This window comes from Equus asinus, chromosome 24 (genome assembly GCF_041296235.1).
Source record: "Equus asinus isolate D_3611 breed Donkey chromosome 24, EquAss-T2T_v2, whole genome shotgun sequence".
In the NCBI taxonomy this organism is placed as follows: domain Eukaryota; kingdom Metazoa; phylum Chordata; class Mammalia; order Perissodactyla; family Equidae; genus Equus; species Equus asinus.
The window spans coordinates 62,009,536-62,023,392 of NC_091813.1; the positions used below are offsets into that span (position 1 = coordinate 62,009,536).

Genomic DNA, 13,857 nt, shown 5'->3' on the forward strand with positions numbered 1-13,857 from the left:
GCTAACCTATAGTTAATAACCAGCCAGCCTCTCTTGTCAAAAGAGAAACTCGCCAATAAATAGGAGCTGACAGGTATCTAGCAATGATCCAGGAAAAACTGAGCCTCAGAAATTACATTAGCAAAAAAAATTTTAGACGTTATCAAATGGAAACCATGAAATAATGTTATTTTAAAACTTAAGATTTAATCAACGGACATTAATTTTTTTAAATTAATTTGAAATCACCCCAATCAGTTACTTTTTTATAGAGAGTATAACAACAAAAAGACTTCAGACTCTAGATATCATCACTCATTAACAGAGCTTAAAAACGTATACTTACTGTCCATAGAAGTTTTTGATACTTAATCAATAAGTGCATGATATTAGCTGTCCCAGCTGCCATTACAAATTCTTGCTGTTCGCTGGACTTCAAACCCAATGTGTGACACATGAAGAGGTTCGGGGCCATGACCATTGCTACATTCATGGCTGTCATCTTATTTTTCTCTTTACTGTCTATGACTCTTTGGAGAAATTCAAGCAAGGCCTGAAACAGAAAAGACTCTGAGATTTGTGTTGTACACGAAGATAGATTAAAGCACTGTAACATGTGGGATTTTTCTTTAGTTAAAAAAATAAGTTGTACATAACGTCAGTCAGCTAGCCACATCCAACAGGCGTTGTCATTAAGGCTTCTCCATTTAGTTCACACACCCTGAGGTGGTTCCTGGTTTTACTAAGGACTATGGCACCGGATGGGAAAGAAGGCCTAGAGGACCCACATATGAGCTGGGCGGTGGGGAGAGGAATGGAGAAGTGTCAGCCCTCTAGCCTACTGGAGACTTGGAGCCCAGAAAAGCAGTTTACAATATCATAAGATATTCACTTGCTTCAGGAAGTGCTGTACTTTTATCTCAAGGAATTAAAAAAAAAAGGTGCTCTTAAAAAAGCTCATTCAACCTCAGGCTATTGCTTTAAGGCACTCAACAGCTGGCTGAGAAGAAATCTAAAAAGAATGGAGATTGTGATGGGGAGGCAGGGAGAATGAAGAAAGACCAAAGAGAAGAGAATTTTTAAAAAATGAATGAAGGATGTACAAATGAATCAAAGAAAGAAAAGGACCTTTTCACCAAAAAAGGCTAAATTATGCTCAGTTTGACATCGCCCACTTCCCACCTCTATTGCCAGCAGGTGAGTGTCCTCTGTGCTTATGTTCCACAAAAGCCACAGCAGCTTAGATCACCCTCCCCTGGCAGGGCTTAAGGCTCTAAGTTCTTCTTCTGCCTTCTTTCGTAAAGTAATTTTGGTCTAGAACAATAATAACAATAACTGCACAGCTATTCCATGTTCTCTATGGGGGAGGCATAGCTTTAAGTACATCATAGAGATCATCTCACTTACTCCTTATTGGAGCTAGAGAGATGCTGTAATTATCCCAATTTTACAGATGAGGAAACAATGTCTAAGAGAACGTAAGTAATTTACCAGAGGTCATATAGCAGGCAAATGGTGGAGAAGGAATTTAATTACAGGTCTCTCTGGGTTTTGTTTCTGAACTCTTAACTACTAAGAGTCATGTTTTCATGTTTAGCCTAAAATCTCTACCTGAAAAAGGTCAAGTAAACTATACCAAAATGGGGGGAAAAAAAACCCAAAAACACTGGATTCATCTCTCATAGAATTTCAGATAAAAAAAAAATTCCTGTAAGTGCTAACAGGTTGATCTTAAATCAAGCTTAGCTGCTATATAGACCTCAAAAATTTGAAACAAACTAAAGGCATAGCCTTAATATCTATCAATGAAATTTATGTATCTAATTTCTGATACAGTACTCAGAAAGTTAAATTGTAATCCAAGCATAAGGTTATACAGAAACAGTATCTTCTCAAATGAGGACAAAAGATTAATTGGTGAGGTTTGGAAAAAATATTTAATTTTGTTCCAGAGACCAGAATAATTATTCAGGGACCAGTGCATCTCTTCCTTTATGAGCATAAATTATAGAGATTAGGTAATAAGCCACTTTAATTGTGGTGTGCATATGCAGTAAGATTATTCAAAATATTACTAGCAGAATAGTAGAATGTGTGAGCGTAGATATGAGATTAACAAAAGGTTAGCCTAGCCTTTGCTGAAAGAACTTCATCTCCAGATATATTTTCTCTTCATGTGAACTGTAAGAACCGTCCTCTTAAAAAAGTATCTAGGGGCCGGCTCCTTGGCTGAGTGGTTAAATTCGCGCGCTCCGATGCGGCGGCCAGGGGTTTGGATCCTGCGCGTGGACATGGCACCGCTCGTCAGGCCACTTTGAGGTGGCGCCCCACATCCCACAACTAGAAGAACGTGCAACTAATGATATACAACTGTGTATGGGGTGGGGGTTGGGGAGATGAAGCAGGAAAAAAAAAAAAAAGATTGGCAACAGTGGTTAGCCCAGGTGCCAATCTTTGGGGAAAAAAAAAAAGTATCTATCACCATTCTGGTATCATATGAGTATCACTGGATCCACTCTCTGAAAATCCAGTTTGAGTCCCAGCACAGTCAGTTATTAGCTATGTGTGATCTTGGGGTAAACCTTTTAACATCTCTGCTCTTTAAAGGCTTCTCATTCATAAAGTAAGAATACTCATCTCTTAGCCTGCTAGGTTTCAGCGAGACAATGTACATAACGAACTTCCTAAAATTACAGAAAGGATAAACAAATGCCAATGATTATATTAGCACGAATCCCCAGCTGATATCTTAATATCAGTCTTCATTATTCCTCCAAGTCAAAGTAGGTATGACCATCGGCCCAATAATCAAAGGTAAGAAAATCCTGGTCAAGCGGCTTGCCCAAAGACACTTGCAGCTTCAGGTTGAATCCAGGACGTGGTGTTTAACACAGTACCTCCTAACCATTAGATGTGCTGTCCAAATAGTCTACACGGCCACAGACACAGTCCTCGACCTCCAAATGACAACTGAAAGTGTGGCACCAGAACTGGAAAAATTGGGGAAGTTTGGGTTAAGCTTCCTGAAACTACCTTGTGCTGGAGTTTCCCTTCTCTTTTACAGAACTACATTTAAATGGTTTATAATGGTTTATTCTCTTGTACACATGGTCTACTTGTTTCAATGTTTCTATTATTAGAATTCTTGTTTGAAACCTTCAGTAAAGCTGGCCAATTAAGCTCAAAAAGCTTAAGTAAATTAGTAAAATTACTTGTTTGCATTTTCCAATTTTTTACCCCCAAAAGTATTTCCCACCTTATTTATAAAGTTGTGCTCCCAGTAACCTCATGTGTAAAAATTAAAACTAGTCAAAACTAAAAAATATTTATTTTTAATACAGAATTTTTTAAAGAAAGTGCCTGGGACTTTGAAGGCAAAGTCCAAAGAAGGAGTTTGAGACCAGCCTCACCCGAAAGTAACCATACCGGAGTAAGTACTTCCCCCAACAAGTATTTGGACTCATCTGAATGCAGTGTATTGTCAGTAAATCACATGTCTTTCAGTTCCCACCTTATAGCAGTCATTCACAGGGTCATCACACAGACAGCCATCTTTATGTGAATAAGACAAAGATGCTCCTTCCCCTTTCTGGGTAGTTGAGGTGCTGGGTCAAGGGCATGGCTGACAAGCAGAGAACAGACTGGAAATACATTCCCACCTTGTCCTGGGCCGGATGTCCCTGTTTCAGCCATGATCTATACCCCCTTACACAGCAGCCCTGGTCACTCAATGTTTGAAAGTAACCCTTTCTGGAGTTGGCCTCTGTCTCCAAAACAAAAGGAAACCTAATGCTGCCTTCTCAGTTATTCATTAAACAGTCAGTGGAGCAAAAGATTTTTTTCTGACTTAGTCAAGGGAATAACCCTCTGGAAGTTCTCCTGTAGCAATGTAGTGTTTTGACTCCAGTAATCCTCATAAGCTGCTTCATACAGAAAAGTCAAGTATTAACATTCATTCCATGAGCGTGAGAACCATCACTCACCTAGGTTCAGCTCACAGAGTCTTAATGAGGCGCAAGAAAAATTCCCAAGATTTACCAAGTGGTAGTTGTTTTCTTGACATCAAATTTCTTGACATGATATTTCATTTTAAATAGAAACGTGGGGGTTAAGGGTAACAGCCCCCACCCTTACAAGTATAAAAAAAATTTTTTTAAGGCAAAGGCAAAACTTAAGGTAAATACTCTTTCTAAATTACATAAAAATAATTTTTTTTCTTTTATAAAAGTTTATAATTAAACCTTTTACAATTACTCTATAAACTTTTGCCCTTAAGAAAAATAAATCAATGTGGAACAATCCACTGATTATTATAAAAACCTCAGACATTTATAATAAATCATATGAATATTAGACCAAATCACTTTGAAATGATGATACAAATCAGAAGCTCAGGGTAAATCCTTAGAGAAACAATTAGAATTTGTTTGAATTGGTTTATCTTTTGGCTAATGAAACATTTCGAAGTCATCATCATGACGTACTTCAAACTCTGCTGCTTAGAACTATAAACAAATGTAACACCTTTAGGCAACAGTGGGTTATAACGATGAGCCTTAGGATTTTCTTTTTAAACATTCATTTTCATCTCACTAATACACGCTCATTAAATAAAATTTGGAAATTACAAAAAAAATAAGAAGAAAAAAACAAAAAGCACCCAGGTTTCCATTAACAAATGAACCTCAATCATCTGTTTGGGTAGAAGAAATGTTACAGTAAAAAGTAAAAAGCCAAACATGTAATAATATTATTAACATGACTAACTTGATAAATAAATTAATAAAGAGTTAAAGACTTTCACCATCTGTCCTCAAAAATAGGTCTTTTCTTTATAGACTACTCCTAACGTTTCTACCATCATATCATATTGTTTTACCACAAATACTGAAAAATCACTCTGCTCGGTTGTGAGGGACATTTTGGTAAGTGAATCCAGCTGACCTTCAGCGTGTCTCTGTTGGCATCGGGCAGGAGGATGACAAGAAGGTTCAAGGCCTGTAGCTGTTGCTTCTTGGTTGGAAGATCTGCAGACAGATTAAATAAATCTGAACTCTTTTCCTTACTGAACACTTTTCTTTACTCTCTTTTTTCGTTTTGTGAGCAAAAAGTTATTTGGCATAAACATCGCCGTGAAATGTAAGACAACGGCTGAGCAGCGAGCCTTGCTGGAGCGTGCTAGGGGAGGATCAGAAGCAGCTGCCGCCGTAGAGCTCACTCGCTCTCAGGATGCTCACTTCCAACTGTGATCATATGACGGGCGGCCTTATGTTTGCAGACACACAACAGTGCTTTGGAAATCATTTTAACTTCTGTGTGATAATTATTCCCCAATGAAAAGACACAGAAGACTGGCCTTCCCACGACATGGTGTCGGGGTGCCTTTGTAACAGTGAAGTTTGTTTCTTTCATAGAGAGGGAGCAAATTACGTGGTAAGAATCTACCAATTCCCACAGGAATATGTCAGACAGAGCCTGGAACCCAACAGGTGTTCAAGAAACGCTTGTGGAATGAATTAGAAAACCCACAAGCAAGGAAAGAGTAGATGAGGTACATTATTATCATTGACACTCATCGTTTTCAGTAGCCGTTACCCTATTTAAGTAACACTCATAAATATTTGGAGTCATTCTGGCATTTGTTTTTCTGGGATAAATCTGGTCCTTTAATCCATATCTAAGGAATGTATGCAAAATAACACAACTTAACCATTAAAAAAATGTTTAAACAGAAGAATATTTCAGTCATGTCTCCCCCCAAAATTCTGAAGAAATATTTGATACGAGATGACCCATGGGAATTATCTCAATATTACACGCTTTAAGAAGAGCCTGGAACACAATGGAATATTTTTCAGCCATAAAAAAGAACGAAATCTTGCCATTTGTGAAAACACGGATGGACCTTGAGGGCATTAAGCTAAGTGAAATAAGTCAGACAGAGAAAGACAAATACTGTATGATCTCACCTATATGTGAAATCTAAAAAAAAAAACCACTCCGGCTCACAGATACGGAGAACAGACTGGTGGTTGCTGGGAGGGGCGGGAGGAGGGAGGGAATGGGTGAAATGGGTGAAGGGGGTCAAAAGTTACAAACTTCTAGTTATAAAATAAATAAGTCATGGGGATATAATGTACAGCATGGTGACTATAGTTAATAACATTGTATTGCATATTTGAAAATTCCTAAGAAAGTAGATCTTAAAAGTTCTCAACACAAGAAAAAAATTTTTTCTCTATGCATAGTGACAGATGTAAACTAGAGTTATTGTGGTGATCATTTCATAATATGTACAAATATTGAATCATTACATTGTATACCTGAAACTAATATAATGTATTTCAATTATACTCAATAAAAAAAATAGCCGGGAACAGTTCTGCTTGACACTGTTGCTCAGTATAGTCATTCATAGTGCCCCACTTTACCTCTCAAAAGTACCCCAATTTGGAAGTTAAAGATATGGTCACTAGAACATGGTGATGGCATTTTTCCTTTTTTGATGACCTCTAGGACTAAAAGAGATAATTATAGCAGTATGTAAGCCTCATAAGAGCTCTGTGTTCACTGGAAAGGAATCGAGAACTATTCAAGGCGTTAATTTGGAGCTTGCCCAGATTTTGTGAGACCGCAAAACAGCAAGACATAGGAAGTTTGTTGCCCTCCACCAATGAGGCAGCCAAGCTATTTGTTCCATGTTTGGGCATGACAATTTCAAAGTTAATTTTTCAGGAAACAATCACAGATTGTACCACATCTCCTTGTGCTTTTATGATAACTGTTAATCCACAGCTTCTCCAGTAAGTGTTGCTTTTAACACTTGGCAAGAAAAATGTCTCAGGGATCTTATGTGACTCATTCTATTATAAAAGAAATGTGAAGTTTTCAGGTTTTAACATGAAAATATCTGGTATTGCTTAAAGGGCATCCAGTTAATCTGTACCGGAAGAGAACACTCTGTTACTTATTTACTCAGTGATGTGTATTCATAAAGGAAAAAGAAAACAATGTGTGGCATTGAAGCACCCACTGACAACACTGAGTCAATATGTCTAGGCAAATATATCTGGTTATATTCTTTGTAATGCAAAATGTCATTAAAGCAATTAATCTGGATGGCACCAGTACAAGGACTGCTTCAAAGAGGGATGGCGCTTACTTTGGACAGCCTGAAAGGCTTTGAGATATTCGACGCTGAGCAGTGGCTGGGGTAGCTCCCGGATGAAGAGCTTCAGCAGGCTAGCGGCATCATGCTGCTTGACACTTTCCCAATTAAAAGTCCCTTCATAAAACTTTGCTTCTAGTTCTTGGCAAAGATTCTGAAAGGCAGAGGGGGAAAAATAAGCTCCCAGTAAGTGCATTATTTTCTCTGCTGAGTGATACACTTCCCCCTTGACACGAGATTCTATCTTTAGAAAAGACACTTCAAAGTACTCACGGCCAACACCTCTCTGTTACTCAGAAAAATGCTACTCTCCTCCCCCAAGTGTACCTTACCAATGAAAAATTATACCCAAGGCCAAAAAATTGAGAAACTTTACTCATTTTCCTGGACATGTAACAAACCTTAAGCAGTAAAGTTTTAATTAAAAGATTAGCTAAAATAGTCTTTCCATTTAGGGGCCTTCCTTAGCTCCTGTAAGTTTTCATTAAATTAAAAAAACCACTAAAATAAACAAGTTTTATGTTTTATATTATTTAGAAGTACATTACATAACAAAATACATAATCAATCTCTGGGCCTAAAGCAGAAGGCTACGTCTGATTAGTCACCTCTGGGAAATGGAAAACCAAATTCGACAGCAAATGAGGCATTAAAATACATCAATACACCCGTCTTAAAAGCACAGGCCATAAGTGACACAGGCGCCCGGCTGCCAGCTGCAGAAAACAGCGTGAGTCCGTGTCGAATTAGAAATACCTAGTTCATTTACCTCAAGGACTCTACAAAATTTGCCAGAGAAATTATTAGTAATAAATCAATTTAGTTTCAAAATTACTATTTTCTACATGGTTTTTCACTGTGGCATAAATCCTACTATGTTAGAAATCCTTCCAAGTTTCTGTCACTTCCTTCTATTATTTGAAACTGCTCTCCCAAAGAACATTCTTTGTGTGGAAGGTGACTTTATTATGCGTTCTTCTCCCAACACAACTCCATCCTCTACCCTAATTATTTTTGTAACTGGTGAAATAGATACAGGTGAGAAAGAGGGAAAGAGGACAGAGAGGGAGAGAGGAATATAAGAAATTTGGTGGGGCAGGGGAGGAGAAGACAACCAGAAGTTTTGCATATTATCTTTAAATTATTTATAATGGCCCAGCGGCTGCATAATTTGGCATGTGACTGCAGGCTGGGTTGAAGAGTCAAGCCAGCTGACTCCACTGAATTGACCTTCTTAGAAATTACATTTAGTTGGACTCATCCTCTGCCAGCTATCCAGTCAAAATGTAAAACGTGCATTATACTCACTATTCTTACTAAAGTGAACGTGTTTATGACTCTTGTGAGCTGGCCATCACATCCTGCTAATCAGTGCTGTTACCGGTGAACTGAGAAGCAGTACTCTTGCTGATATGGGCAATGTGAAGTCAGTTGCCTGTTTCTGAGGGATTCTTTCTTTGTAAGAGAATGTACTTCTCAACAGAAGTTATCTCAGAATCACACACAATGCCAGTGATTGACTGGTGGTGAAACTGCTGCAGGTGCTAGCAAAGGAAGTGACACAATGGCAACCTATCACGCTTGTAAGTTTTGGCCACCTCTGTGCACCAGACTCCAAACCCAGGGGACACAGGCTGAATGAAATTTGTGAGCAGGTTATATCCAGTTACTCGAACCTGAATAAACTGAGATCACCATGTAGTAAGAGCTAAATAGGCCGAAACTTGTGTCCTAAATTGAGGAAGCTTATCAAAATAAGCAGGTGATGCGAACTGTGGAATGTATGAATAGTAATCCCAGTGCTGGCGGGGCACAGCCACAGTCACAGGTGAGGAGAGTGAGTTCCCGCCAGGAGTCATTCTTTCCTGATTCAGCTCTAAGACTTCATGTAAAAGAACTCTTAAGGAGATGAAGAGAGAACATCTCTTCACTCTATCCGATTTTCTCGTGGATTTGCAAATTCAGGAAGACAGTATATTGGACCTGGACAGGGACTTGTGTTGTCTCAGCGTAGAGCTAAAGCTGAATTTAGAGGATGGGGTAAAGGAGATAGCTAACGACTGCTAACCAAAAACATTCCCGAGATAAATTTTCCAGATAGAGCCACAATTCCAAGTAGGAGGGCCCTGTAAAATGCAAATCCTCTGGGAGACATACGGCTTCTGCGTCACCTGTAGGGTAATTCCACCTTTGCCATGCATTCATCGGATGCCTTATTCCCCAGAGCAGGAGCTGGGTGACAGACAGAAAGGAAGAGGATACACAGCATCCTAGGATAGTGGGAAGAAAATGCTATCTTGAGAGAAAAGAAAGGAAGGGGGTGGGGGGCTCCAACTGGGGAATCTGGGGATCAACTTGCCTCTATCACAAGCCACACTCAGACTACGTTGGATCCAGTGAGACGGACAAGTGCAAATTCAGGCACGTGGCTGAGACAGTCTCACTTTGCCGGCTCACTAAGACCAATAACGTATGGGGACTGATGTCAAGTCACCCACTCTGCTCACCCGGTGGAATTTATCACTTTGCCTTTTTTTTTTTTTTTAACTCAAGTGCTATTACTCATGCTGACTAAATGTCTCCCCAGCTCCCTAGTACTATTTTGACTCATTGTGTTCTCTTTTCATCAGGATGGAACGTCTCTTGTCTTTTGCTTGTTTACTTTTGCTCCTGTTTTATCGCACGTAGAGGGATTAAAATCATTTGCCTCTTTATTTACCATAGTATTATTGCAGGTAATACAGTGATGTTGAAAAAATCAAAACTTCACAAAAATCAGAAGAGAATGTAGAAAAACTAAACATAAACTGAATGTTAAGAGGTTTTTATTGTTATATTTTATCTACTTTCCTGCCAATGGGAAGAAGGGGTGAGGAGGACAAGTAAGCTTTTAAAATGCAAAAAATATGGTTAAACAATAAAGTTTTACATTAGTAGAACCAAGATTACCTTGATCCTAGTGGCAGCTCCAGGTATTCTTAAGAGGCCTTCCGTTTCCAAACCTCCCTCTTCGATTCGAGAAATCAGCTGTGTAGAAACAGAAGAACATTCTGATTTTGGTATTCTTAACAGGTACAATTCCAAATTTGACATCTGTTTCACATAGAAGTAAATGAAAACTGATGACAATGACGAGTAAACTGGATTTCGTGAAGTTTTGAATGCTATTACACTATCACTTCCTTTAAACCAGTAAGTCTCAAAACTTCAGTTATCATTTAGCAGAAGTTGGGTCTTATCCTCCTTTGCAACAGAAGTGTATAATTTCACACAACAGCTGTGATAAACCAAACAAACATGGACTGAAGATGTTCATTGTTTAAAAGCAACTAAGACCATTCATTTCATCTGCTTTTCCAGAAACATACATTCTACAATCAAATAAATCTTATGAAATTCTAGTATTTGCACATTTACATCTCATTTTTAGCTTGTTCAAAGAAAGAATTATTTATGAGATGAAGGGAAAAAAAAAAACTGCTTGCAAATATCCATTTTTAAGCCTTTAAAGCTTTGGGTGGTGAACTTAAATAAAAAACAATTCTTACATAGGACTTTCTAAATCATTCCTGATGCCCAATTAATGCATACAGATCTCTCTATCTCCAGAACCCCATTAAAATAACAAAGTTTTGTGTTTTTTTTTTTAATAAGGCAGAACTCACAAGAACAAGGCAAATGGAGGAATTACAATGACATACTATTGGAGGCTGGGAAGATGATAAAAGATTGGTTAGTTTCTTGGCGACTGATCTTCCAGTTGGAATGTGCATTCCCTGGGTAAGTACACAAAGGCTTTATAGGGGTACTCTACTATTTTAAGGAAATCAATTTCCATGTCCTCAGTTTAAATATAAGGCATTTACTAGCATCTTATAGGTTTTCCTTCCTACCCGCTCCCTCCATTCTGTTCACAATAGCTTTCTCCTACTTTGTAAAAGACAGATCTACTCTTTACTCATCCCCAAACTTACTATAAGATTCTGCACACCCTAAGGCATAAAATCTTCCAGAGTGCCAAGAGAATGTAAAATTTTAATTTTTTTTCAGTGCAACCTCCTTTAACGATTTATCAAGACTCTATAAACTACATAAAGCTTAGTGTTTTTCTTTTGCTTATAAAAGCGTCTGTTAGGAGCAAAGCATGGCATTGTAAACGAGATCTTTTGACCTCTGTCTAGATGTTCTGAAATAGACACTAGAAGAGACGGGAATTTTCCTTCAGAACCTCACCTCTTCTATCCCTGAATTATAGTCAAAGAATGGACTGTTCTTGGGGGAGCCAGATAAGAATAAAGCAAAGAGTAGTCTCAAAATTCTCCCAAGGATTTATTATTAGCTGAAAAGAGAAGCATCTTTGACCAAAGTAGTACATGATTTTATTAAATTCAGCTGGAACATTTCCCAAGACCACATTTTTTCAAGTTACAATGGATAAAAACCCACAGCAAAAAAATTCACACAAATTATTTTAGATTAGATGGGCGTTATTCAATAAAGTATTCAAAACCAAATTTATCAAATAAAACTACACAAAATTTATTCAATGTACAAGTAATTTTCATTTTATTTCATCTTATAAAATGTTTAAAATGTTCTATTAAAAAATAAAATTATATGCTGACTGTTGGATAGCAAATTAGTTTTTAGCAGCATATGCCTTTTGCTTTCAATAAATACACAGGAAAAATCGATGATTTCTAAATAACTGAATGAGAATAATTTCTGAACTTTTATATTTGTGTTCTTTTTATTATTCTCTAATGCTGAATTCTAGCATTCAATAGAGGTGTGAATATCTATTGTCTGAAGGAACGCCATGTGTTTTCTTATATTTCTCACTTTGAAAATAACATTTTTAGCTACCACATTATATTGCATTATTAACATATAAATAATAAATACTTTGCAGCTCTCCTTTTATTTTCAAGACTTAAAAATGGAAAATATCTATACTGTTCTATATATTTTAATCACGCTGCTTTTAGTAATTTATCTTACAAGGTACACTGTGTCATTTATCAGAAATGTTCACAGCATTTCCCAAAATAGATATTGTATACCTATATGAATTTATGAATTAAAAACAAATTGAAAATGAATTCAGAATTCTTTGACACAAAGTATCTTTGATTTGGCTGATTAGTTTGACAGTGAGAACAGGATTTGCTAATTTGGCAGAATTTTTACAGATAAAAATTAAGACTATTTCTATTTCTCCAAACCCTTCTGAGAATATGGTTTAAAAAATGTGCCTCTGAGTGGGGAAAAAAAACACAACAGATACAATTCACAGATACTAGATAAGCTTTGCTCAAGCCCTTTTTGGGTATATTTCTCCATAACTGAGAAAGTATAACTCTCTAAAGACTGGTAATGAAACTTTTTGCAAATCAGTGGTTTCCAATTTTTTCCTTTCTACAAAATTGAGGAAATACTCACTTGAGTTGTCAACTGATAAATCAAAAAAATATTTTTCATGATAGATCACTGTGATTTTTTGCTTATAATTCAGAAGGGATGCAAACAGATGAGTGTTATCGAATAGTAAACACTTTTTATTTCCTTTTGCTTTTTGTATGAACCAAAAAAATTAAGGCTGTTATCTGGTGACTTCAAAACTGGTAGGCGCTCCAAGCCTCCAGAATGTTGAAGAGACCAAAAATGTAAAATAACTAACTAAATAAATAAGTAAGAAAACAATTTCAAGAGAAAATGACAAGGACCTGGATGCAATCCTGAGCCTGATCAGGAGGCATCCTTGAACCTTTGTGGAGAAAAAAGCTTACACTTGGCTGGTGCGATGGTGAATTTGATGTGTCAACTTGGCTATGCTATAGTGTCCAATCGTTTGGTCAAACACCAGTCTAGCTGTTGCTGTGAAGGTCTATTTTAGATTTGATTAACATCTATATATTTTGATATGATTTAAATCAGTAGGCTTTGAGTAAAACGGATTACTCTCCATTATGTGGGTGGGCCTCATCCAGTCAGTTGAAGGTTGTCACAAAAGCAAAGAATGAGATTCCCCAAAGAAGAAGCAATTCTGCCTCAAGACAGTAACATAGAAACCCTGCCGCAGTTTCCAACCTACAGATTTTGGACTCATCACGGCAAAATCAACTCTTGCCCAAGTTTCCAGCCTGCTGGCCTGTTCTACATATTTCAGACTTGCCAGCCCCCACAATCACATAAGCCAATTCTTTAAAATAAATCTCTCTCTCTCTCTCTCTCTCTCTCTCTATATATATATATATATATATATCCCACTGGTTTGGTTTCTCTGGAGAACTCAAATACACTTGGAAAGGCTGCTGCTGACATCTCTGCTTTGTACAATCATCTGTTCATAGTAACTCACACCTTTTATCGATATTAAAAGAACTTGAATGTACATGTATGGCCTACATCTGTGAGCATCCCTCTGTTAATCAAAGGCACTGTTGACAATTATCCACACAGATACAGGTTCTACAGGAATGGCTGGCAGAGGCTGATGAGTAGGACAAACTTTGTAGAACGAAGTTCTTCAGCAGAAACACTGAGATGCGGGTTTGGAGGTAACGGTGAACATGAGGAATAAAGGAATCAGAGGTTAGTAGGTAAGACAGGTAAAGGACTGTTTTGGAATAGCAGAAGAATTAGTGACAAGTAGATTGAGCTTTAGTATTGGATGAGTTTGTTGAGCCAATCAACTGTGAAAGTTCCCC

General features: G+C 37.5%; 1 protein-coding gene across 11 annotated transcripts in view; it reads right to left on the bottom strand.

The window, feature by feature from the left end:
* ARHGAP18 (Rho GTPase activating protein 18) overlaps positions 1-13,857 on the bottom strand; it is a 176,698-nt gene that overhangs the window by 19,188 nt on the left and 143,653 nt on the right. For all 11 annotated transcript variants that reach the window (XM_070496431.1, XM_070496427.1, XM_070496430.1 and 8 more), the window contains 4 exons: positions 10,097-10,174; positions 7,142-7,301; positions 4,924-5,006; positions 326-532 (listed from right to left, as the gene is read on the bottom strand). In XM_070496431.1, the coding sequence (XP_070352532.1) occupies positions 326-532; positions 4,924-5,006; positions 7,142-7,301; positions 10,097-10,174 (528 nt within the window). The remainder of the gene's footprint in view (positions 1-325; positions 533-4,923; positions 5,007-7,141; positions 7,302-10,096; positions 10,175-13,857) is intronic.